General features: G+C 47.6%; 1 protein-coding gene across 1 annotated transcript; it reads left to right on the top strand.

Moving 5' to 3' along the window:
• Window positions 1-206: 206 nt before the first annotated feature.
• LOC139399017 (tau-tubulin kinase 2-like) lies at window positions 207-23,027 on the top strand (the record flags this gene model as incomplete). The annotated part of the gene is made up of 14 exons (XM_071144652.1): window positions 207-354; window positions 2,323-2,396; window positions 2,532-2,672; window positions 3,214-3,318; window positions 3,561-3,719; window positions 7,626-7,751; window positions 8,048-8,205; window positions 8,523-8,733; window positions 13,922-14,148; window positions 14,486-15,074; window positions 18,735-19,097; window positions 20,131-20,456; window positions 20,715-21,407; window positions 21,675-23,027. Coding segments are annotated over 14 exons (3,819 nt in total), but the record flags the coding sequence as incomplete, so codon positions are not given.
• Between the last annotated feature and the right edge of the window lie 2,804 nt (window positions 23,028-25,831).

Raw genomic sequence — 25,831 nt, 5'->3', positions numbered from 1 at the left:
AAAGTGTGTGTGTGTGTGTGTGTGTGTGTGTGTGTGTGTGTGTGTGTGTTGTTCGTGTTCCTGTGTGGATACTGATTAGAGATGAAGAAACGTAAATAGGAATGGGGAAGAAAGGTTGGATGGTGGGAGGATTGAAAAAGAAAATAATCTACTAACCTATGTTTTCACATTATGACATTCCACTTTGCCTTGGGATGTGTGTATAGACAAAGAAGATCGGCGGCGGTGGCTTTGGGGAGATCTACGAGGCGTTGGACCTGCTGACCAGGGCCAGTGTTGCTCTGAAGGTGGAGTCGGCACAGCAGCCTAAACAGGTCCTCAAGATGGAGGTGGCTGTCCTCAAGAAACTCCAGGGTAAACCCCAATTACATGTACTTAACCTTCCCTCTGACTTCTGCCCCCTAAACTCAACCATCAACCACCTGCCCTAAACTCAACCATCAACCACCTGCCCTAAACTCAACCACAACCCTCCTACCCGAAACTAAACCACAAGCCTCCTACCCTAAACTCAACCCCAAGCCTCCTCTAAACTCAACCACAACCCATCTACCCTAAACTCAACCACAACCGTCCTACCCTACCCTAAACTAAACCACAACCCTCCTACCCTAAACTAAATGTAAGGGGTAGAGGGCAGAGTGGGACTATGTTGGGGTAGAGGGCAGAGTGGGACTATGTCGGGGTAGAGGGCAGAGTGGGACTATGTTGGGGTAGAGGGCAGAGTGGGACTATGCCGGGGTAGAGGGCAGAGTGGGACTATGTCGGGGTAGAGGGCAGAGTGGGACTATGTCGGGGTAGAGGGCAGAGTGGGACTATGTCGGGGTAGAGGGCAGAGTGGGACTATGTCGGGGTAGAGGGCAGAGTGGGACTATGTCGGGGTAGAGGGCAGAGTGGGACTATGTCGGGGTAGAGGGCAGAGTGGGACTATGTCGGGGTAGAGGGCAGAGTGGGACTATGTCGGGGTAGAGGGCAGAGTTGGACTATGTCGGGGTAGAGGGCAGAGTTGGACTATGTCGGGGTAGAGGGCAGAGTGGGGTTATGTCGGGGTAGAGGGCAGAGTGGGGCTATGTCTGGATAGAGGGCAGAGGCGTAATTACTAGGTTGTTAGGCGGAAATAAAAGTTTTGACTTTGATACCTGCAATACCTCCTCCCATCCCCCAACATGTCTCCTCCCATCCCCCAACGTGTCTCCTCCCATCCCCCAACGTGTCTCCTCCCATCCCCCAACGTGTCTCCTCCCATCCCCCAACGTGTCTCCTCCCATCCCCCAACGTGTCTCCTCCCATCCCCCAAAGTGTCTCCTCCCATCCCCCAACGTGTCTCCTCCCATCCCCCAACGTGTCTCCTCCCATCCCCCAACGTGTCTCCTCCCTTCCCCCAACATGTCTCCTCCCGTCCCCCAACATGTCTCCTCCCGTCCCCCAACATGTCTCCTCCCGTCCCCCAACATGTCTCCTCCCGTCCCCCAACATGTCTCCTCCCGTCCCCCAACATGTCTCCTCCCTTCCCCCAACATGTCTCCTCCCGTCCCCCAACATGTCTCCTAACGTCCCCCAACATGTCTCCTCCCGTCCCCCAACATGTCTCCTCCCGTCCCCCAACATGTCTCCTCCCGTCCCCCAACATGTCTCCTCCCGTCCCCCAACATGTCTCCTCCCGTCCCCCAACATGTCTCCTCCCGTCCCCCAACATGTCTCCTCCCGTCCCCCAACATGTCTCCCTCCGTCCCCCAACATGTCTCCTCCCGTCCCCCAACATGTCTCCTCCCGTCCCCCAACATGTCTCAACATTTAAAATGGCCAAAAAGAAACAAAAATAGCTTCTTAGCAAAGAGAAATTTCTCAAGCAACATATATTTCCACACGATGAGGTTGGAATAACACCGTGATATTTTGTAAATGATGATAATGCTCTTTTGGTGTAAGAGCTGTTTGAAAAGACTGCCTGTAATTTCAGCCTTTTTTGGTGGGATGTAGTTTTTTGACTGACTTGTGCCCTCAGTTAATTAATAGACCAATATGAAAGAGTTCCAAGAGAGTTCCTCTGACAATAACAGATCGTTTTCAGTTTTTCCCTTCCACTGAGACCACTTCTAAACAGTCCTTGCAAAATTCTTGCTTGAGAAATTTCTCTTTGCTAAGAAGCTATTTTTGTTTCTTTTTGGCCATTTTAATTGAAAACATTCACAGTAAAGTAATTAATTGTTACCCAGAAATGATTTGATTTTGAGATAAAAACGGCTGCATTGGACCTTTAACATAGGTATCCCGTGGTTATACTATGTTATAAAGGATGCTATGTTCTATTGTATCGTCCAGGTAAAGAACACGTGTGTCGCTTTGTTGGATGCGGCCGCAATGACCGCTTCAACTATGTGGTGATGGAGCTTCAGGTAAGGATGAGCCTCTTCATCACCTTGTGTGTTTAAACGTCTCTAATTCTCTATAGCGATGTCAGTGAGCTGATGTGACTAAGTGTGAAGTGTTTGGAGTGATTCTGTAGGCTACGTGGGTGGTGTGTTTTTCAGGGGCGTAACCTGGCAGAGCTGAGGCGCAGTATGACGCGGGGCACGTTTACAGTCAGCACCACCCTGAGACTGGGACGACAGACACTAGAAGCTATAGAGAGCATCCACTCTGTTGGCTTCCTGCACAGAGACATCAAACCAGTGAGACAGGCAGGGAGTGTGTGTGTGAGGGTGTAGTGTGTGTGTGAGGGTGTAGTGTGTGTGTGAGGGTGTAGTGTGTGTGTGAGGGTGTAATGTGTGTGTGAGGGTGTAATGTGTGTGTGAGGGTGGTGTGTGTGTGTGTGTGTGTGTGTGCGAGGGTGGAGTGCGTGTGTGTGCGAGGGTGGAGTGTGTGTGTGTGAGGGTGGTGTGTGTGAGGGTGGAGTGTGTGAGTGTGTGTGAGGGTGGAGTGTGTGTGTGTGTGTGTGTGGGTGGAGTGTGTGTGAGGGTGGAGTGTGTGTGTGAGGGTGGAGTGTGTGTGAGGGTGTAGTGTGTGTGTGTGTGAGGGTCGAGTGTGTGTGTGTGTGTGTGTGAGGGTGGAGTGTGTATGTGCTTAGGGACTATATCTTTTTGGAATGAAGAGATCATCATCATCATCAGTAAGGTGACAAGAATCAGACTATGATAGTTGCTATTAAAATCCTTCCTCTCTTTTTCTTTATCTCTATCTCTCTTCTTCTTCTTCACCTTCTCTCTCTCCTAGTCCAACTTTGCCATGGGCCGGTTCCCCAGTACCTGTAGGACCTGCTACATGCTGGACTTTGGCCTGGCACGCCAGTTCACTAACTCCTGCCAAGAGGTCCGACCGGTAAGTATCTGTCCACATGTGTGGTTAGACACTGTGTTCCGGTTTCCCGGTATTAAGCTTAGTCCTAGACTAAAAAGCTTGCTTAATGGTGAATCTAAATTGAAATAGCTTTTTTAGTCTGGGAATAGGCTTTGATCTCTGTCCTGGAAACTGGTTATGTCTGTTTGTGTGCTATTGTCGTGTAAGGTTCTACCTTGTTCGTCGTACAGCGGCATGATGTGAAGTCTCTCTCTCTCCCCCAGCCTCGGCCAGTAGCAGGGTTCAGAGGCACAGTCCGCTATGCGTCCGTCAACGCACACAAGAACAAGGAGATGGGTCGGCATGACGACCTGTGGTCCCTCTTCTACATGCTGGTGGAGTTCATGGTTGGACAGTTGCCATGGAGAAAGATCAAAGACAAGGTAAGGTATCTTATCTGAATTTTCCTTCCTGTACACCAACCAATCAGCAGACTCAGCCAAACTAGTCAGGATACGTAGGTACATGACTCGTAATGGTAACGTTAGCTAGGTACATGACTCGTAATGGTAACGTTAGCTAGGTACATGACTCGTAATGGTAACGTTAGTTAGGTACATTAATCGTAATGGTAACGTTAGCTAGGTACATGACTCGTAATGGTGACGTTAGTTAGGTACATGACTCGTAATGGTAACGTTAGCTAGATACATGACTCGTAATGGTAACGTTAGCTAGGTCATGACTCGTAATGGTAACGTTAGCTAGGTACATGACTCGTAATGGTAACGTTAGCTAGATACATGACTCAAAGGTAACGTTAGTTAGTAATGTTAGTTAGGTACATGGGTGGAGTGTTAGGTACATGACTCGTAATGGTAACGTTAGCTAGATACATGACTCGTAATGGTAACGTTAGCTAGATACATGACTCGTAATGGTAACGTTAGCTAGGTCATGACTCATAATGGTAACGTTAGCTAGGTACATGACTCGTAATGGTAACGTTAGCTAGATACATGACTCAAAGGTAACGTTAGTTAGTAATGTTAGTTAGGTACATGGGTGGAGTGTTAGGTACATGACTCGTAATGGTAACGTTAGCTAGGTCATGACTCGTAATGGTAACGTTAGCTAGGGTCATGACTCGTAATGGTAACGTTAGCTAGGTACATGACTCGTAATGGTAACGTTAGCTAGGTCATGACTCGTAATGGTAACGTTAGCTAGGTACATGACTCGTAATGGTAACGTTAGCTAGGTACATGACTCGTAATGGTAACGTTAGCTAGGTACATGGCTCGTAATGGTAACGTTAGCTAGGTACATGACTCGTAATGGTAACGTTAGCTAGGTACATGACTCGTAATGGTAACGTTAGCTAGATACATGACTTGTAAAGGTAACGTTAGTTAGTAACGTTAGTTAGGTACATGGGTGCAGTGTTAGGTACATGACTCGTAATGGTAACGTTAGCTAGGTACATGACTCGTAATGGTAACATTATCTTTGGCTAACTTGACTTGACTTGAGACTGACAGACTAACTCAATAACATGTCACAGCTCTGACGTCGCTGCATATGAATGTACTCATGCACGAGTGTACATAACAAAATAGTTATAATATACACGGAGTATACCAGACATTAGGAACGCCTTCCTAATATTGAGATGCCCTCAGAACAGCCTCAATTTGTCTGGACATGGACTCTACAATGTGTTGAAAGCATTCCACAAGGATGCTGGCCCATGTAGACTACAATGCCTTCCACAGTTGTGTCAAATTGGCTGGATGTCTTTTGGGTGCTGGACCATTCTTGATACACACATGGAAAAACCCAGCAACGTTGCAGTTCTTCACGCAAACCGGTGCGCCTGGCACCTACTACCATACCCTGTTCAAAGGTACTTCAATCTTTTGTTACTTAAATCTCAATTGTCTCAAGGCTTAAAAATCATTATTTATCCTGTCTCCACCCCTTCATCTACACTGATTGAAGTGAATTTAATAAGTGACATTAATAAGGGATCATAGATTTCACCTGGTCAGTCTATGTCATGGAAAGAGCAAGTAAACTTCCTACTGTTTTGCACACTCAGTGGATATGCCTTTTATCAGATGTTTATATCCAAAGTGACTTACGACTGTAGCGCGTGCATACATTTAATGTAAAGGAGGCCACGGGAATCAAACACACAATCCTGCCGTTACAAGCGCCATGCTCTACCAACTGAACCATACTTCCATAACAACATGTGTGAACCCTCCCCAGGACCATGTAGGGAAGCTGGAGGACACCTATGACCACAGGCTCATCATGAAACACCTCTCTCTCCATCTATCTCCCTCCCTCCCCAGGAGCATGTAGGGAAGCTGGAGGACACCTATGACCACAGGCTCATCATGAAACACCTCTCTCTCCATCTATCTCCCTCCCTCCCCAGGAGCATGTAGGGAAGCTGGAGGACACCTATGACCACAGGCTCATGCTGAAACACCTCTCTCTCCATCTCTCTATCTCTCCCTCCCCAGGAGCATGTAGGGAAGCTGGAGGACACCTATGACCACAGGCTCATGCTGAAACACTTCTCTCTCCATCTCTCTATCTCTCCCTCCCTCCCCAGGAGCATGTAGGGAAGCTGGAGGACACCTATGACCACAGGCTCATGCTGAAACACCTCTCTCTCCATCTCTCTATCTCTCCCTCCCTCCCCAGGAGCATGTAGGGAAGCTGGAGGACACCTATGACCACAGGCTCATGCTGAAACACCTCTCTCTCAATCTCTCTCCCTCCCTCCCCAGGAGCATGTAGGGAAGCTGAAGGACACCTATGACCACAGGCTCATGCTGAAACACCTCTCTCTCTATCTCTCCCTCCCCAGGACCATGTAGGGAAGCTGAAGGACACCCATGACCACAGGCTCATCATGAAACACCTCTCTCTCAATCTCTCTATCTCTCCCTCCCTCCCCAGGAGCATGTAGGGAAGTTGAAGGACACCTATGACCACAGGCTCATGCTGAAACACCTCTCTCTCCATCTCTCTCCCTCCCTCCCCAGGAGCATGTAGGGAAGTTGAAGGACACCTATGACCACAGGCTCATGCTGAAACACCTCTCTCTATCTCTCCCTCCCCAGGAGCATGTAGGGAAGCTGAAGGACACCTATGACCACAGGCTCATGCTGAAACACCTCTCTCTCTATCTCTCCCTCCCCAGGACCATGTAGGGAAGCTGAAGGACACCTATGACCACAGGCTCATGCTGAAACACCTCTCTCTCAATCTCTCTATCTCTCCCTCCCTCCCTCCCCAGGAGCATGTAGGGAAGTTGAAGGACACCTATGACCACAGGCTCATGCTGAAACACCTCTCTCTCCATCTCTCTCCCTCCCTCCCCAGGAGCATGTAGGGAAGCTGAAGGACACCTATGACCACAGGCTCATGCTGAAACACCTCTCTCTCTATCTCTCCCTCCCCAGGACCATGTAGGGAAGCTGAAGGACACCCATGACCACAGGCTCATCATGAAACACCTCTCTCTCAATCTCTCTATCTCTCCCTCCCTCCCCAGGAGCATGTAGGGAAGTTGAAGGACACCTATGACCACAGGCTCATGCTGAAACACCTCTCTCTCCATCTCTCTCCCTCCCTCCCCAGGAGCATGTAGGGAAGTTGAAGGACACCTATGACCACAGGCTCATGCTGAAACACCTCTCTCTATCTCTCCCTCCCCAGGAGCATGTAGGGAAGCTGAAGGACACCTATGACCACAGGCTCATGCTGAAACACCTCTCTCTCTATCTCTCCCTCCCCAGGACCATGTAGGGAAGCTGAAGGACACCTATGACCACAGGCTCATGCTGAAACACCTCTCTCTCAATCTCTCTATCTCTCCCTCCCTCCCTCCCCAGGAGCATGTAGGGAAGTTGAAGGACACCTATGACCACAGGCTCATGCTGAAACACCTCTATCTCCATCACTCTCTCTCCCTCCCTCCCCAGGACATGTAGGGAAGCTGAAGGACACCTATGACCACAGGCTCATGCTGAAACACCTCTCTCTCCATCTCTCTATCTCTCCCTCCCTCCCTCCCCAGGAGCATGTAGGGAAGTTGAAGGACACCTATGACCACAGGCTCATGCTGAAACACCTCTCTCTCCCTCCCTCCCTCCCCAGGAGCATGTAGGGAAGCTGAAGGACACCTATGACCACAGGCTCATGCTGAAACACCTCTCTCTCCATCTCTCTCTCTCCCTCCCTCCCCAGGAGCATGTAGGGAAGCTGAAGGACACCTATGACCACAGGCTCATGCTGAAACACCTCTCTCTCTATCTCTCCCTCCCCAGGAGCATGTAGGGAAGCTGAAGGACACCTATGACCACAGGCTCATGCTGAAACACCTGCCTGCTGAGTTCACTGTCTTCCTGGATCACATCTCTAACCTGGACTACTTCACTAAACCAGACTATCAGGTAAGATGGCAGATCTCTCTCTCTTTACCTACTCTATGTGTGTATACATTATCTCTATCTTTTAACAGTTAGAACTAAGCATTTCGATACAGTTCCCTGTGTAAATATACAGTAAGTCCCAGGACGTGTGTATGTAGTGTTGGTTTTCAGACCGACTGATTGTCTGCATGACTGTATGACTGCCTGAGCCCTCTTTCTGGAGTACTGAGTATCCATCAGTCAGACAGTCAGTCATGTTGTACAAGCTGTTAGGTATCTCAGGATATGACATCATGTGACTTTCTGTTGTGTTGTAGCTGCTGTTGTCAGTGTTTGACAACAGTATGAAGACCTACAACGTGGTGGAGAATGACCCGTATGACTGGGAGAGGACTGGGTCTGATGGTACTCTGACCATCAACGCTACAGCCACCACACCACAGCATCACACACGACTCACCCCAGCACACATGGGGTAAGAGACTGGGAACACACACACACACACACACACACAGACTGGGAATCTTGAATGAACTGTTTAAAGGTCCACTGACTGTTCAGGGGATTTTTTGTTTATTTCACGATCACACACTTTTAACTTGTTTACCAGATGAATGAATTAATCTACCAATTTAATTAATTAATCTACCTGTTGAATGAATGAATGAATGAATGAATGGTTGAATGTATCCACCCGTTGAATGGATGAATGAATGCATTAATGAATTAATTAACTGATGAATGGATGGATGACTTAGTGACATCAGAGTAACATTCACTCTATAATTTCAGCATGGCCAATGCATCCCTGATCCCTGGGGACCTGGCGAGGGAGAACACAGACGATGTTCTGCAGGACGAGCAGCTTAGTGACAACGGGGAGAACAACCCTCCTCCAGACCGCCGCCCCGGATCCCCCAGCATGCCCCGGGCCAACCAGGAAGCTGACGTCTGGGAGGAGCTGGACCGTAACCGTAACCGCATCAGGACCGCTGTGTGGAAGGTAGAGAGGAGAACATACACACACCAGGGTTTCCATTAGCCGGTAATAGGCTTTTATACACTCCTCCCCCAAAAGCCAATAAATAACATTTACTCCGGCTAATTGCCCCCGGCTAAAATCCCATTGCAAAATAATGCTTTTTTAGCCTATTCATTGATGGAAATACTAGTCGATGGAAATATATTTGACCGGTCATGCTTATTGATCTTTAGGAACATTAGCATAATTTTGTGGAATTAAATTGGCAAGTGTGTATTTCTGTTTGTCGCTATGTAGCCTATCTTATTAATCACACCTGTACAGCATACAGATACAAAGCCTACATTTGAGTAGAAAATCTGTCAGACAGTGAGAGAGCTGCTGCTACAGCTTCTCAACCAGCTCATTCGTTGCTGCTGGAGTGAAACATGCTTTTATAAGACCAATCATTGCACAACAAATCTAAATGCAATCACGTGTTAAAAAAAAAAAAGTTTTCATGGCCACGATTAAAAATAGCAAATATTTGTATTTCTCAACTGGTAATTGAAACGTGCTTTCTATTCACGATTCAAGTGCATAGGCAGGGGTATGCAGGATTCAGCGTGTCACACACCACTTTACAATGAGTTGGAGGCCGTATGCATTTTGAAAACATGTACTTAATTGTTTGAAACTTTAAAGTTTTACTTGCTTCAAAGTAGCCTAGCCAAAATTATTTTTCTAAAGACTTCCATATACCATTGAAACCATGTAGCCTATTTCTCTCATGTTCTATTGGTTTTCAAATCACCTTTCTTTCATTGTCCAGTAGCCAAAGGCATTATCCTAGTCATATCAGCAGCCCATGATAGTTGTTGCCTCTTTAGATCTCACCTCTTTCGACATTTCGAACAGATATTTTCACCTCTGTCACATGTGTGGTGGGCTTTTGGCAATGGTGTTTTCCCGCTAACTGCATTATGGAACGATCATTTGCACGTAGCCTACCGACTTGTGTAGCCTACCGACTTGTGTAGCCTACCGACTTGTGTAGCCTACCGACTTGTGTAGCTTACCGACTGTGTAGCTTACCGACTTGTGTAGCTTACTGACTGTGTAGCTTACTGACTGTGTAGCTTACCGACTGTGTAGCCTACCGACTTGTGTAGCATACCGCCTTGTGTAGCCTACTGCCTTGTGTAGCTTACCGACTTGTGTAGCCTACTGCCTTGTGTAGCCTACTGCCTTGTGGTTGGTTTTTAAATCACCTTTCTTTCATTGTCCAGTAGCCAAAGGCATTATCCTAGTCATATCAGCAGCCCATGATAGTTGTTGCCTCTTTAGATCTCACCTCTTTCGACATTTCGAACAGATATTTTCATCTCTGTCACATGTGTGGTGGGCTTTTGGCAATGGTGTTTTCCCGCTAACTGCATTATGGAACGATCATTTGCACGTAGCCTACCGACTTGTGTAGCCTACCGACTTGTGTAGCCTACCGACTTGTGTAGCTTACCGACTGTGTAGCTTACCGACTTGTGTAGCTTACTGACTTGTGTAGCTTACTGACTGTGTAGCTTACTGACTGTGTAGCTTACCGACTGTGTAGCCTACCGACTTGTGTAGCCTACCGACTTGTGTAGCTTACCGACTGTGTAGCTTACCGACTGTGTAGCTTACCGACTTGTGTAGCTTACTGACTGTGTAGCTTACTGACTGTGTAGCTTACCGACTTGTGTAGCCTACCGACTTGTGTAGCTTACCGACTTGTGTAGCTTACCGACTTGTGTAGCATACCGACTTGTGTAGCATACCGACTTGTGTAGCATACCGACTTGTGTAGCATACCGACTTGTGTAGCTTACCGACTTGTGTAGCCTACTGCCTTGTGTATTCTACTGCCTTGTGGTTGGTTTTTAAATCACCTTTCTTTCATTGTCCAGTAGCCAAAGGCATTATCCTAGTCATATCAGCAGCCCATGATAGTTGTTGCCTCTTTAGATCTCACCTCTTTCGACATTTCGAACAGATATTTTCATCTCTGTCACATGTGTGGTGGGCTTTTGGCAATGGTGTTTTCCCGCTAACTGCATTATGGAACGATCATTTGCACGTAGCCTACCGACTTGTGTAGCCTACCGACTTGTGTAGCCTACCGACTTGTGTAGCTTACCGACTGTGTAGCTTACCGACTTGTGTAGCTTACTGACTTGTGTAGCTTACTGACTGTGTAGCTTACTGACTGTGTAGCTTACCGACTGTGTAGCCTACCGACTTGTGTAGCCTACCGACTTGTGTAGCTTACCGACTGTGTAGCTTACCGACTGTGTAGCTTACCGACTTGTGTAGCTTACTGACTGTGTAGCTTACTGACTGTGTAGCTTACCGACTTGTGTAGCCTACCGACTTGTGTAGCTTACCGACTTGTGTAGCTTACCGACTTGTGTAGCATACCGACTTGTGTAGCATACCGACTTGTGTAGCCTACCGACTTGTGTAGCCTACTGCCTTGTGTAGCTTACCGACTTGTGTAGCCTACCGACTTGTGTAGCCTACTGCCTTGTGTAGCCTACCGACTTGTGTAGCTTACCGACTTGTGTAGCCTACCGACTTGTGTAGCCTACCGACTGTGTAGCTTACCGACTTGTGTAGCCTACCGACTGTGTAGCTTACTGACTGTGTAGCTTACCGACTGTGTAGCCTACCGACTTGTGTAGCCTACCGACTTGTGTAGCTTACCGACTTGTGTAGCCTACCGACTTGTGTAGCTTACCAACTTGTGTAGCCTACCGACTTGTGTAGCTTACCGACTTGTGTAGCCTACCGACTTGTGTAGCCTACCGACTTGTGTAGCTTACCGACTTGTGTAGTCTACCGCCTTGTGTAGCCTACTGCCTTGTGTAGCTTACCGACTTGTGTAGCCTACTGCCTTGTGTAGCCTACTGCCTTGTGGTTGGTTTTTAAATCACCTTTCTTTCATTGTCCAGTAGCCAAAGGCATTATCCTAGTCATATCAGCAGCCCATGATAGTTGTTGCCTCTTTAGATCTCACCTCTTTCGACATTTCGAACAGATATTTTCATCTCTGTCACATGTGTGGTGGGCTTTTGGCAATGGTGTTTTCCCGCTAACTGCATTATGGAACGATCATTTGCACTTAGCCTACCGACTTGTGTAGCCTACCGACTTGTGTAGCCTACCGACTTGTGTAGCCTACCGACTTGTGTAGCTTACCGACTTGTGTAGCCTACCGACTTGTGTAGCCTACCGACTTGTGTAGCTTACTGACTGTGTAGCTTACCGACTGTGTAGTTTACCGACTTGTGTAGCCTACCGACTTGTGTAGCTTACCGACTTGTGTAGCCTACCGACTTGTGTAGCCTACGGACTTGTGTAGCCTACCGACTTGTGTAGCTTACCGACTTGTCTAGCCTACCGACTTGTGTAGCTTACCGACTTGTGTAGCCTACCGACTTGTGTAGCCTACCGACTTGTGTAGCTTACCGACTTGTGTAGCCTACCGACTTGTGTAGCTTACCGACTTGTGTAGCCTACCGACTTGTGTAGCTTACCGACTTGTGTAGCCTACCGACTTGTGTAGCCTACCGACTTGTGTAGCTTACCGACTTGTGTAGCCTACCGACTTGTGTAGCCTACCGACTTGTGTAGCCTACCGACTTGTGTAGCTTACCGACTGTGTAGCTTACCGACTGTGTAGCTTACCGACTTGTGTAGCTTACCGACTGTGTAGCTTACCGACTTGTGTAGCTTACCGACTGTGTAGCTTATCGACTGTGTAGCTTACCGACTTGTGTAGCCTACCAACTGTGTAGCTTACTGACTGTGTAGCTTACCGACTGTGTAGCCTACCAACTTGTGTAGCCTACCGACTTGTGTAGCTTACCGACTTGTGTAGCCTACCAACTTGTGTAGCCTACCGACTTGTGTAGCCTACCGACTTGTGTAGCTTACCGACTTGTGTAGCCTACCGACTTGTGTAGCCTACCGCCTTGTGTAGCCTACCGCCTTGTGTAGCTTACCGACTTGTGTAGCCTACCGACTTGTGTAGCCTACCGACTTGTGTAGCCTACTGCCTTGTGTAGCTTACCGACTTGTGTAGCTTACCGACTTGTGTAGCCTACCGACTTGTGTAGCCTACTGCCTTGTGTAGCTTACCGACTTGTGTAGCTTACCGACTTGTGTAGCCTACTGCCTTGTGTAGCCTACTGCCTTGTGTAGCTTACCGACTTGTGTAGCCTACCGACTTGTGTAGCCTACTGCCTTGTGTAGCTTACCGACTTGTGTAGCTTACCGACTTGTGTAGCCTACCGACTTGTGTAGCCTACTGCCTTGTGTAGCTTACCGACTTGTGTAGCTTACCGACTTGTGTAGCCTACTGCCTTGTGTAGCCTACTGCCTTGTGTAGCTTACCGACTTGTGTAGCCTACCGACTTGTGTAGCCTACTGCCTTGTGTAGCCTACTGTCTTGTGTAGCTTACCGACTTGTGTAGCCTACTGCCTTGTGTAGCCTACTGCCTTGTGTAGCCTACTGCCTTGTGTAGCTTACCAACTTGTGTAGCCTACTGCCTTGTGTATTCTACTGCCTTGTGTAGCTTACCGACTTGTGTAGCCTACTGCCTTGTGTAGCTTACCGACTTGTGTAGCCTACCGACTTGTGTAGCCTACTGCCTTGTGTATTCTACTGCCTTGTGCACATTGCTGCGTTTATAATGTGAAGAAATACGTTTATCCACATTTTGAGCTAAATGTTCTGATCTGTTTCATCAGCCTCATTGCTTTTCTAAAGTATTTTAATGTAGCCTAGGACTATTGGTTGTATGAAATTGGCATCTATCATCACATAACTGTCCCAGAGTCTGTTTGGAATAGGCTATTTCTTTCTCGCATAGAACGTCAAGCTGACCAATAGAATAGGTCAACTTTTCTACTATGGGAGACAGCAGATTGACATAGGCTGGGGATTTTGCTGTATGTTGGCTGAAGGAAAGTACATGTGAACAGTCATTCTAACATTTCCAAACTGCGCATTGGAATTCAGTAAGAAGGATGCATCCCGTTGCACCCAATGCATATGGGTCCGGTACATTTCTCAAATGTCCAGTAAATTCAAATGCTGCCGGTCAAACGGAAACCCTGAAACACACACACCATGACGACTGAGTTCAACCATATATCACTCTATATCACATGTTTCTCTCCCCACTAGGCAGCAACAGAGGAGGAGAACAGCAACAACCAGGGGGGTCTCCAGAGCCCGTATGCCAACCTCAGCCTGGGCTCCCCTGTCCGGGTACACTCTGAGATAGTGGGGGTGTCAGGACAGGATGGTGGTAGTCCTCTCCTCAGGAAGCTCCGTAACATCCACAGCTTTGAGCTGGACAGGAGGCTGACCCTGGAGACCAAGCCCAGTCCTGAACGGTTCATGGAGGCGTGGTCAGTACCCCCACTAACCCCCTGGCCTTCTATTCCTTCCATTCTACGCTAACATAACAACCAGGGACTAGATTCTACTGCAATTCAGTCTGTTCAGGATATTAATCAAGATGAACTAAAGTTCCTATACAGTCATTTAAAAGTTTGTTTTAATGATGAATTAGTTTACTTCCTAAACTGACTGAATTTCAATGCAATTAACCTCAACCCTGCTATTGCTAACCCTGCTGCTAACAACAGCGCTTGTGCTACTGTACTAACCATCAATAGTACACTAACTACTATGTTATAATCTGCCATCGCCTGACCTGTTCAATCGGTCGGTGTGTCTCTCCAGCTCAGGGAATCAGCTGGAGGGCTGTGGGCAGCAGCAGGAGAAGGGCCTGGCTGTACCCACTGGAGGTGCCACAGGACCAGGGCGTGGTGGCACTGACCGAGTCTGGCACAACGACGAGGAGTTCCTATCCGGTGGCGGTGCCAGCGGTTCACCCAAACCCGTCTCCCCTCACTCCCACAGGTCTCTGGAACAGGGCGAGGGGGCCCCCAGCAGCGGAGGCTTCGTGGCCCTCAACCTGAGCTCCGGCCATGGGAAGGTTGACTTCAGGGAGTGGGTGATGATGGAGAGGCCCAGCGGGTCCCCAGGGACAGGAATGGGAGATAAAGCTACGACCAGCCCCTCCAAGGAGGAAGAAGAGGAGCTGCAGGGGCTGGAGATACCCCTGGGGGCAGGAGAGGGGTCCACGGGGAACCCCAGTCCTGGTCAGATCCACGGGGACAGGAATGGGGACCTCCAGGGGCATCCAGGCGCCAACGGACGACCCCCCAGGGTGGACAGGCTGGAACTGAGTGTGGGACCTACGGGAAGCCTGCCCCCCGTCACCCCCTCTAGCCCTGCTGATGCCCTGGCTGAGGGAGCACTCACACAGGTACGGACCTCACAGACTAGTATGACACAGTTCACTGTAAAATACGTCACTATTACATACCTCACAGTAAAATACTTCACTATTACATACCTCACTGTAAAGCACTTCACTATTACATACCTCACTGTAAAACATGTCACTATTACATACCTCACTGTAAACATGTCACTATTACATACCTCACTATAAAGCACTTCACTATTACATACCTCACAGTAAAGCACTTCACTATTACATGCCTCACTGTAAACATGTCACTATTACATACCTCACTGTAAAGCACTTCACTATTACATACCTCACTGTAAAACATGTCACTATTACATACCTCACAGTAAAACATGTCACTATTACATACCTCACTGTAAAACATGTCATTATTACATACCTCACTGTAAAGCACTTCACTATTACATACCTCACTGTAAAACATGTCACTATTACATACCTCACTGTAAAACATGTCACTATTACATACCTCACTGTAAAATACTTCACTATTACATACCTCACTGTAAAACATGTCACTATTACATACCTCACAGTAAAACATTTCACTATTACATACCTCACTGTAAAGTACTTCACTATTACATACCTCACTGTAAAGTACTTCACTATTACATACCTCACTGTAAAGTACTTCACTATTACATACCTCACTGTAAAACATGTCACTATTACATACCTCACTGTAAAACATGTCACTATTACATACCTCACTGTAAAGTATTTCACTATTACATACCTCACTGTAAAACATGTCACTATTACATACCTCACAGTAAAACATGTCACTATTACATACCTCACTGTAAAGTACTTCACTATTACATACCTCACTGTAAAACATGTCACTATTACATACCTCACAGTAAAATACTTCACTATTACATACCTCACTGTAAAGTACTTCACTATTACATACCTCACTGTAAAACATGTCACTATTACATACCTCACTGTAAAGTACTTCACTGTAAAGTACTTCACTATTACATACCTCACTGTAAAACATGTCACTATTACATACCTCACTGTAAAACATGTCACTATTACATACCTCACTGTAAAACATGTCACTATTACATACCTCACTGTAAAGTACTTCACTATTACATACCTTACTGTAAAGTACTTCACTATTACATACCTCACTGTAAAACATGTCACTATTACATACCTCACTGTAAAAATGTAACCAATATATTCCTCAATGTAAAATACATCACTATTACATACCTCACTGTAAAAATGTAACCAATACATTCCTCACTGTAAAACACATCACTATTACATACCTCACTGTAAAACACATCACTATTACATACCTCACTGTAAAACACATCACTATTACATACCTCACTGTAAAACACATCACTATTACATACCTCACTGTAAAACACATCACTATTACAAACCTCACTGTAAAAATGTAACCAATACATACCTCACTGTAAAACACTTTGGTATTACAGTACCTCACTGTACATTTCACCATAACACAACTCACGCAGGTCAAGACATATCATGCAATGTACACAGTAGGATACTTCACCTTAACACAGAACTAGACACAGTAGGATACTTCACCTTAACACAGAACTAGACACAGTAGGATACTTCATCCATCTGGATCATCAGTAGCATCTTACTGTAGTTTAAAGTAAAATGTGATCGTGATCACTTATGTCTGTGAGCTTGTTTCTTTGCTTGTGTGAGCTTGATAAAATGAAGGAAACTTTTCAGACAATGGTTTTGCATTATTTGCTCTTTATTTGCAACTTTCATTTGCTATGTTTATTTTTTTTTCTGGGTTGACCCTTTATCAAAAGGTGCTATCTGAAGAAAGAGATAGTGATTCCTTTAAGGAGACGTTTTGAGATCTCAGAATTCCTCCCACCTTTACACCCGCTCCCTTTAATTAAGTTCTAAATATATGCTTAACTCCTCCCCCTCTCTCACCCCCACTCCTATCCACCCCTTTCTCACACTGTTCCTCCGCCATCCCACTCCTCCCCCTCTCTCACCCCCACTCCTATCCACCTCTTTCTCACACTGTTCCTCCGCCATCCCACTCCGTCCTCTCCCCGACTTTACCTCTTCCTGCTCCGTCCTTTCCACAACTTTACCTCTTCCTGCTCCGTCCTCTCCACAACTTTACCTCTTCCTGCTCCGTCCTCTCTTCTTACAACTTTACCTCTTCCTGCTCCGTCCTCTCTTCTAACAACTTTACCTCTTCCTGCTCCGTCTGCTCTTCTTACAACTTTACCTCTTCCTGCTCCGTCCTCTCTTCTTACAACTTTACCTCTTCCTGCTCCGTCCTCTCTTCTTACAACTTTACCTCTTCCTGCTCCGTCCTCTCTTCTTACAACTTTACCTCTTCCTGCTCCGTCCTCTCTTCTTACAACTTTACCTCTTCCTGCTCCGTCCTCTCTTCTTACAACTTTACCTCTTCCTGCTCTGTCCTCTCTTCTTACAACTTTACCTCTTCCTGCTCTGTCCTCTCTTCTTACAACTTTACCTCTTCCTGCTCCGTCCTCTCTCCACAACTTTACCTCTTCCTGCTCTGTCCTCTCTCCACAACTTTCCCTCTTCCTGCTCCGTCCTCTCTCCACAACTTTACCTCTTCCTGCTCCGTCCTCTCTCCCCGACTTTACCTCTTCTTGCTCCGTCCTCTCTTCTTACGACTTTACCTCTTCCTGCTCCGTCCTCTCTTCTTACGACTTTACCTCTTCCTGCTCCGTCCTCTCTTCTTACGACTTTACCTCTTCCTGCTCCGTCCTCTCTCCCCGACTTTACCTCTTCCTGCTCCGTCTTCTCTTCTTACGACTTTACCTCTTCCTGCTCCGTCCTCTCCACAACTTTACCTCTTCCTGCTCCGTCCTCTCTCCACAACTTTACCTCTTCCTGCTCCGTCCTCTCTCCCCGACTTTACCTCTTCCTGCTCCGTCCTCTCTTCTTACAACTTTACCTCTTCCTGCTCCGTCCTCTCTTCTTACGACTTTACCTCTTCCTGCTCCGTCCTCTCTTCTTACGACTTTACCTCTTCCTGCTCCGTCCCCTCTCCCCGACTTTACCTCTTCCTGCTCCGTCCTCTCTTCTTACGACTTTACCTCTTCCTGCTCCGTCCTCTCTTCTTACGACTTTACCTCTTCCTGCTCCGTCCTCTCTTCTTACGACTTTACCTCTTCCTGCTCCGTCCTCTCTCCCCGACTTTACCTCTTCCTGCTCCGTCCCCTCTCCCCGACTTTACCTCTTCCTGCTCCGTCCTCTCTTCTTACGACTTTACCTCTTCCTGCTCCGTCCTCTCTTCTTACGACTTTACCTCTTCCTGTTCCGTCCTCTCTTCTTACGACTTTACCTCTTCCTGCTCCGTCCTCTCTTCTTACGACTTTACCTCTTCCTGCTCCGTCCTCTCTTCTTACAACTTTACCTCTACCTGCTCCGTCCTCTCTTCTTACAACTTTACCTCTTCCTGCTCTGTCCTCTCTCCACAACTTTACCTCTTCCTGCTCCGTCCTCTCTCCACGACTTTACCTCTTCCTGCTCCGTCCCCTCTCCACGACTTTACCTCTTCCTGCTCGTCCCCTCTCCACAACTTTACCTCTTCCTGCTCCGTCCTCCCTCCCCAACTTTACCTCTCATCACCTCTCTTAGCTCCCTACCTCTCCTCCATCTCTGCCTGAGGAGGTGTTGGCCAGGATGTCCAGTCCCTTGCTCCTGCGTTCCCCAAGCCCGCACACCCAGACCCTCCTCGCCACCCTGTCGGACCCCCTGCACCAGAGGGACCCCCCTGGGATGAGTCGCAGCTACTCAGCCGACCACCACAACCAGTACCTCCTCCATCCCACCTCCTCTTCCTCCTACCACGCCTCCCTACCGCCACCACCTCACCCCGGCCTCGGTTCCGCCCGTAACCAATCACCCTCCGGGCGCAGGAAACTGCCCGCTATTCCGGCGGGCGCCGCCAGCAGCAAGTTCCCTTCCGTTATACGCATCACACGTGCCCAACTCCAGCAGGTGATTGATCAATCCACCTCTGGGCCACGAACCAATCAGACGTCTCTATCTTGATCATAACACACCGCCTACCTAATTCCCTCCACTATTAGATACTTACTGTCTTTTTAAAATAGTTTGGTTGTTCTTTTTGTTTCCTTTTGCTGCTAGTGTGTTAGTTGTGCTGTGTTTTGTTGGGTTGTTGTTGTTATGGTTGTTATTGTGTTGAATTGTGGTGTTGTTGTGTTGTCGTCCGGCAGGCTGCTTTCTCCAGAGAAGAGCAGGCCATTGTGCTACAGACAAAGCATGCTCAGATCCATGTGTCCTGATGTCAGGGGAATAGTTAGGGTCATTTCCTTTACAATTCCTTTTCAATTCAGTCAATTCAGAGCGTGAATGAAATTGCAATTCCACTTTTCTTCAGTGCAAGACAGGGACTTTTGTCTGTTGTTATTTCATATCCTCCTGTGTTCTCTCTCTTTTTTACTCAACCTGAACTGCATTTTTACGGACCCTGACTTCCTGTCTCTTTTGTAAGCCCCTGATTAGTTGAGTGAATGTTTTTGTTGTTGTTGCAGATCTGGGTTAAATACGTGTCAAATACTTGAGTGGTGCTTGAGTAAGCATTCCAGGCACAATGGCATAGTCCCAAAAGTCCAAGCTAAATCAAACAGATAATAGATTTGACCCAGGTCTGTCTTGTTGCGCTTTTTTGATATCAACTAACAGCTTGACTGACATTGCCTTGATGATGCTGTGACATGTTATGATCATGTTATGATCTCCATTCAATATTTTCACATGATCTCTTACAATGCAATAATTTGACTCTATTTATTTGTTAACCTGCCCACTCTCTCTCTCTCTCTCTCTCTCTCTCTCTCTCTCTCTCTCTCTCTCTCTCTCTCTCTTTGTGTCTTTCTCCTTCCCCTGTCTCTTTCTTTCTTTATCTCTCTCCTTCTCCCCCCCCCCTCTCTCCCCCTTCTCTCTCTCTGTGTCTTTCTGCTTCCCCCACCCTTCTCTCCCTTTTTCTCCCTTTCCCCTCTCTCTTTAGCTGACAGCTCAGCAGACCCCGTCTGGCTCAGACTGTTCTCCACATGGCCTACAGCTGGAGAGACGAGAAGATTCAGCAGCTGAGGCCCAGCAGCCCCAGGATAATACTGCTACCACTGACATCTACATCCTGCCCACCCCTAGCCACACCCCTAGCCAGCCCGGCAGCCCCACCAGCCTGGATGACCTCCTGGCAGATACCCTGATCAATGGACGAGACACCCAGACCTACACCAAAGCCCACAGCCCTCTGCCAAGCCGAGCATCCTCTCCTCGCTCCCCCCCTTCACCTCGCTCCCCCTGTTCTCCCCGCTCCCCCCGTTCTCCTCGCTCCCCCCGTTCTCCTCGCTCCCCCCGTTCTCCTCGCTCCCCCCGTTCTCCTCGCTCCCCCCGTTCTCCTCGCTCCCCCCATTCTCCTCATTCTCCACGTTCTAATTCTCCTCGCTCCCCCCATTCTCCTCGCTCCCCCCGTTCTCCTCGCTCCCCCCGTTCTCCTCGTTCCCCCCATTCTCCTCGCTCCCCCCGTTCTCCTCATTCTCCACGTTCTAATTCTCCTCGCTCCCCCCATTCTCCTCGCTCCCCCCGTTCCCCCCATTCTCCTCGCTCCCCCCGTTCTTCTCACTCTCCACGTTCTAATTCCCCTCAGTCCCCCCACAGCCCACTGTTCGGCCTAGTAAACGGCCATCTCTCTCCCCCAGCTAACGGCCAGGGAGACGTCAGTGGCTGTGGAGCCTTTCCAGAGCTCAAAGACCCTGAGAGTAACCAACCCCAGCCTGACAGGGCAGATGGGGTGGAGACCACTGACCAAACCCCAGCTCTGACCACCCCCTCTCCACCACCCAGCCCCCGTAAGGACCCCTCCCGCAAGCTGAGCCGTATCCCCGTCCTGCTGGACCTTCTCCCCACCCCTGGCTCTGCCATGGAGAAGCTGCTCCAGAAGAAAGCCCCCCACCACCAGGGAGGAGGCCACCACCCAGCCCCCTCTCCCTCTATCTCCCACCGCGGCCCCGTCGTGGCCTCGCTCCCCCACGGGGACCAGCTGTCCTCTGCCTCAGACCACTCTGAGAAGGCCGATGAGTCGTTCCTGGGCTCGCGCTCTGACTGCCAGGGGAATGACGCCCCCTCCCTCTCCTCCTCTTCCAGCCCCCTGTTCCGTAAGAGCAAGATCCCACGCCTTTTTAACCCTACCAACCCGGCCCCAGAGCAGGAGAGTGCTGCACAGTACCTTCCACGCCCACCCCCGGGAAGACCACCCAGTCGGCTTGCAGCGGAGGGCAGGTAATAGGACTCTTCATGATTAGCTTTAATGACAGGTTTATCTCACCTATCATGGTAACCTGGTTCCGAGTCTGTTTTTGCAGCCTTGCCAACTCCTATGTTCATTGTCATGCCAATGTTTGGGATTGGCAAGACAGCACCAACAGATCTGGGATGAGCCTCTACTATCATTAACTGAATTACATTCATCTACATGTTAAAGGTATATCTAAAGCTCTAAACTCATTGTCCATCTTCCCAAAACCTCACCCCCTTCCTCCACCCAAGACTGAAGCGTTATCGTATCCGAGCGGGCAGCACAAGGGACTCAGACCTCCTGACCTGTCTGTCCCAGCTGATGCACCATGGTCAGGGTGGTGGATCTGTCCGCGGTTCCCCCCACCACGGGCACTCCTCAGCCCAGCTTGTAGGCTCCCGGATGGGAATGTGTAGCCTGACCAGCTCCCCCCACCACCATCACCACCGGAGCTCCAGTGCCTCCCCACGCAGCTGTTCCTCTCTACAGCGCTCTGTCTCCTCCTCCCCCTCTCGCCACGAACACCGCGGGGGAGAGCGAGGCAGAGGGGTTTGTTTCGGTCGCTCCTGTTCTCCTCCCAGCTTCTCTGGGTCCCCGCCTCCTCCCCGGCGCTCCTACCCCCACCATCAGGAGATTTGCTGCTGCCGCCAGGCCCGCACCGGCTCCCACCACCACCACGCCCTCAAGTGGAAAGCCTGCAGCCGCGAGGAGAGAGAGAGGAAGTGCTCCAGCAAGCTGAGCAGCAGATAGTGGGTCACTGCTCTGGCCCTGGTCCTAGCCTGACCCATAGAAACCCCTGGGCCCCTTTATTCAAGTCTCTCAGAGTAGGACTGCTGATCTACGATCAGTTTGGCCTTTTAGGTAATAATTAATAAGATTACATGTACAATCGTATTCATTATGACCTAAAAGGTTAGACTGATCCTAGATCAGTAGTATTATTGTGAGAGGCTTTACGAGTATGGCCTGGGAGTCAGTGTCGTTGCCACAGCAGAGGGTGGGATCAGGATGTTGATGCAGACCAAACGATCCTGCTCTGGATCAATGAAGACCTGAGGCTTCTGTCAGAGAATACTGAACATAATGTCCCCCCCTCTCCTCCCCTGTCCCCCCCCCCCCTCTCCTCCCCTGTCCCCCCCTCTCCTCCTTCACACTTTCTTCTCTAATTCCAACTATTTGGTCATTGTTTAGTCCCTAATTCATATGCCCACTTTAATAGTTCATACCTAATGCAAAAAGGATCTATGTGCATTATGCTATGTATAAGATGTTGGTGTTCTTGTGGGGTGTTTTCCCTCATATCATCAGTGAAGTGAACACACTTAGCCCTCATTCAGAATACCCTAGGTCAGTCAGTGGATGAGCACTCATTTATTCATCACTCACCAATTTAATATAGACTCAGTCTATTCTGTTTCCTCTGTACTGACCTGGGGAGTGCAAGGTATAGCAAGTCTACATTTATGGCCATGAAGCTCCAGAGAAATGTACACTATCTACAGAACCTATTTATTTACATCTTGACACACTTGTCACACCAGGTACACACTAACTGATGACATCATCGATTGATGTGTCCTCTCTCTCTCTCTCTCTCTCTCTCTCTCTCTCTCTCTCTCTCTCTCTGACTTCAGATGTACAGTGAGTGTCATTTATTTCAAAGGCATTTAAAGCAATCAATTGATCAATGATAGAAGTGATCAGTCTTTTGAGAAGGAAGTGATCCTTCCTTTAAAACAATCATACTAAATGTGTGTGTGCTCACACACGTACTTGTGCCTAATGTGTTGACTGATCTGGGGAATCTAAATGGCAAACTAAATGTGTGATTAAACACTAGTTACTGGACCATGATTCCCTTTGTTTGCTCCTCTTCAGAATGGAGTCTGACTTTGTGTCCCAATTCTCTACCCTTCCTCCCTGGACTTAATAGGAAAGTAATGGTGTAAGAGATATGATGGCAACCCTCCCTAACCTTGCCCATGCTTACAACCATCCAATTCATTTAAATATATGGATGGAGGGGGGGGGGGTGGATTGGGATGCCTGCTGAGGAGGATTGGGATGCCTACTGAGGAGAATTGGGATGCCTGCTGAGGAGAATTAGGATGCCTGCTGAGGAGAATTAGGATGCCTGCTGATAACACTTATGGTACTCATTACTACACTAGTGGTGAATACTAAGTTATTATTATCATTCATGTATAATGTGTGCCTTGCCTTGGCACTTTGAGCAGCTTCTGGTTTCACTGCAAAGTATGTTTCTCATTTTTATTCAAGGAGTCTAATAAGACTAATTTGTGCCAGCTGCAGACAGACAGTCCTCATCATGTGATTGTAGCAGTCTTATTCACTACAGACAGACAGTCCTCATCATGTGATTGTAGCAGTCTTATTCACTACAGACAGACAGTCCTCATCATGTGATTGTAGCAGTCTTATTCACTACAGACAGACAGTCCTCATCATGTGATTGTAGCAGTCTTATTCACTACAAGGAAAAGGAAGCCAAGTTAATGTTTTTATTTGATTTATTCAGACAATATTTGAAGAACGATCATTGTTATTTATGATATTAAAAAAAGGAAATGTTTTAAACTAAAACGTAGATATCCTGTGTTGTATAAAGTTTAGGACAGGTCCAACATTTATGTCAAATAATGTCATACTATTTATGTCAGTTTCCTTCCTCCGGTCCTCCAGTACCCCCAACAGCACACATTGTTGTAGCCCCAGACAAACACACCTGATTTAGTTAATCGAGGGCTTGATGATTAGTTGACAAGTTGAATCAGGTGTGCTTGTCCAGGGCTACAATAGAAATGCGTACTGTTGTGGGTACTGGAGGACTGGAGGAGGGAAACACTGATTTATGTCATATAAATATCCTATACCAAATCAATGTTTCAAACTTCCAAAGGATAAAAAACATGCGAAGAAGAATGTTGTCTTTGCTTTGTAATGACATGTTTTGTGCACTATTATTTCAAACAGTTAATGTATTGTTTCGAGAACCGACCCCATTTTCTTTACTTCATAAAGATTCAATGAACACTCATTTAAAACCTCCCTCACCTAACATTGGTTCTACCTACTACACCCTCTCCCTTAGCCTGAAATCCAGAACCAGTTTTGTGCTGACATTCCACTCGTTGTACTCTGTGTCATTGTCAAGCATTGGCATGACAAGGAGTGGTATGATAGCAGAAACAGTGATACGCAGGCTACCTCTCCCCACCCCTCTGCTTGTAATACACTGTGATATAACTAACTCATGCTTCCAGCACTACTACGCCTTGCATGCGCTGCCTACCGAGAAAAACAATCAACCAATCAGTGAAGTAAGCAGCATACCAGTTCCCATAATGCACTATGATTGTCTGAAAGGGACTTATGTTTGTTGGGTAGTACCACATGTATTTTGGTTGGAATATTTAATTTGCTTAGTTTTCCCTTTCGTCTCATGATCTCGTTCACTCTTATCGTCCCACTTGACCCACAGCATTGGTCTGGTTTCCAAGCTCTCCAATGCTCACATCTTAGGACTACTGTACTGACTCATTACTGATAAAAAAAACTTCTGTATTTATTTTACATCTGTCTGATTGGCTTATTATTATGATGTGACACATGCATAGTATGGTCTGATTGGCTTATTATGATGTGGCACATGCATCGTAGAGTCTGATTGGCTTATTATCATGATGTGACACATGCATAGTATGGTCTGATTGGCTTATTATCATGATGTGACACATGCATAGTATGGTTTCATTGGCTTATCATGATGTGACACATGCATAGTATGGTTTGATTGGCTTATCATGATGTGACACATGCATAGTATGAATAACGTGTAGAGGAAAATAATTGCCTTAATCTAAAGTACTTTTATCATACAATCATAATCTACTGTAATTCTGCAGTATGAGATGAACTATAATGATCTACTGTATGTCAAGTTAATTGTTTTACTTGGTCCATTGTGGTAGATGGTATTGGTACCTGCCTACAGTCTAGTGGCATTCCAGGTTGTTTACATTACAGACATGTTGATATAGATCTGATTGAACTAAGATAGCTACAAATGTGAAAGAGAGTAGTGTTTAACATTGCAGGAACCCCATCAATTACTTAATGATCTGTGCAAAGTGTAGGCAACCTCTCACAGAGCAACATGTAGGCAGCAGCCTGGAACACCCCCTCTGTCTCACAGAGCAACATGTAGGCAGCGTGGAACTCCCTCTCTGTCTCACAGAGCAACATGTAGGCAGCGTGGAACGCCCTCTCTGTCTCACAGAGCAACATGTAGGCAGCGTGGTTCTCCCTCTCTGTCTCACAGAGCAACATGTAGGCAGCGTGGAACTCCCTCTCTGTCTCACGGAGCAACATGTAGGCAGCCTGGAAC

Source organism: Oncorhynchus clarkii, unplaced genomic scaffold (genome assembly GCF_045791955.1).
Source record: "Oncorhynchus clarkii lewisi isolate Uvic-CL-2024 unplaced genomic scaffold, UVic_Ocla_1.0 unplaced_contig_3285_pilon_pilon, whole genome shotgun sequence".
NCBI classification, from domain to species: Eukaryota; Metazoa; Chordata; class Actinopteri; order Salmoniformes; family Salmonidae; genus Oncorhynchus; species Oncorhynchus clarkii.
This window is presented reverse-complemented; position numbering and strand designations above follow the sequence as displayed.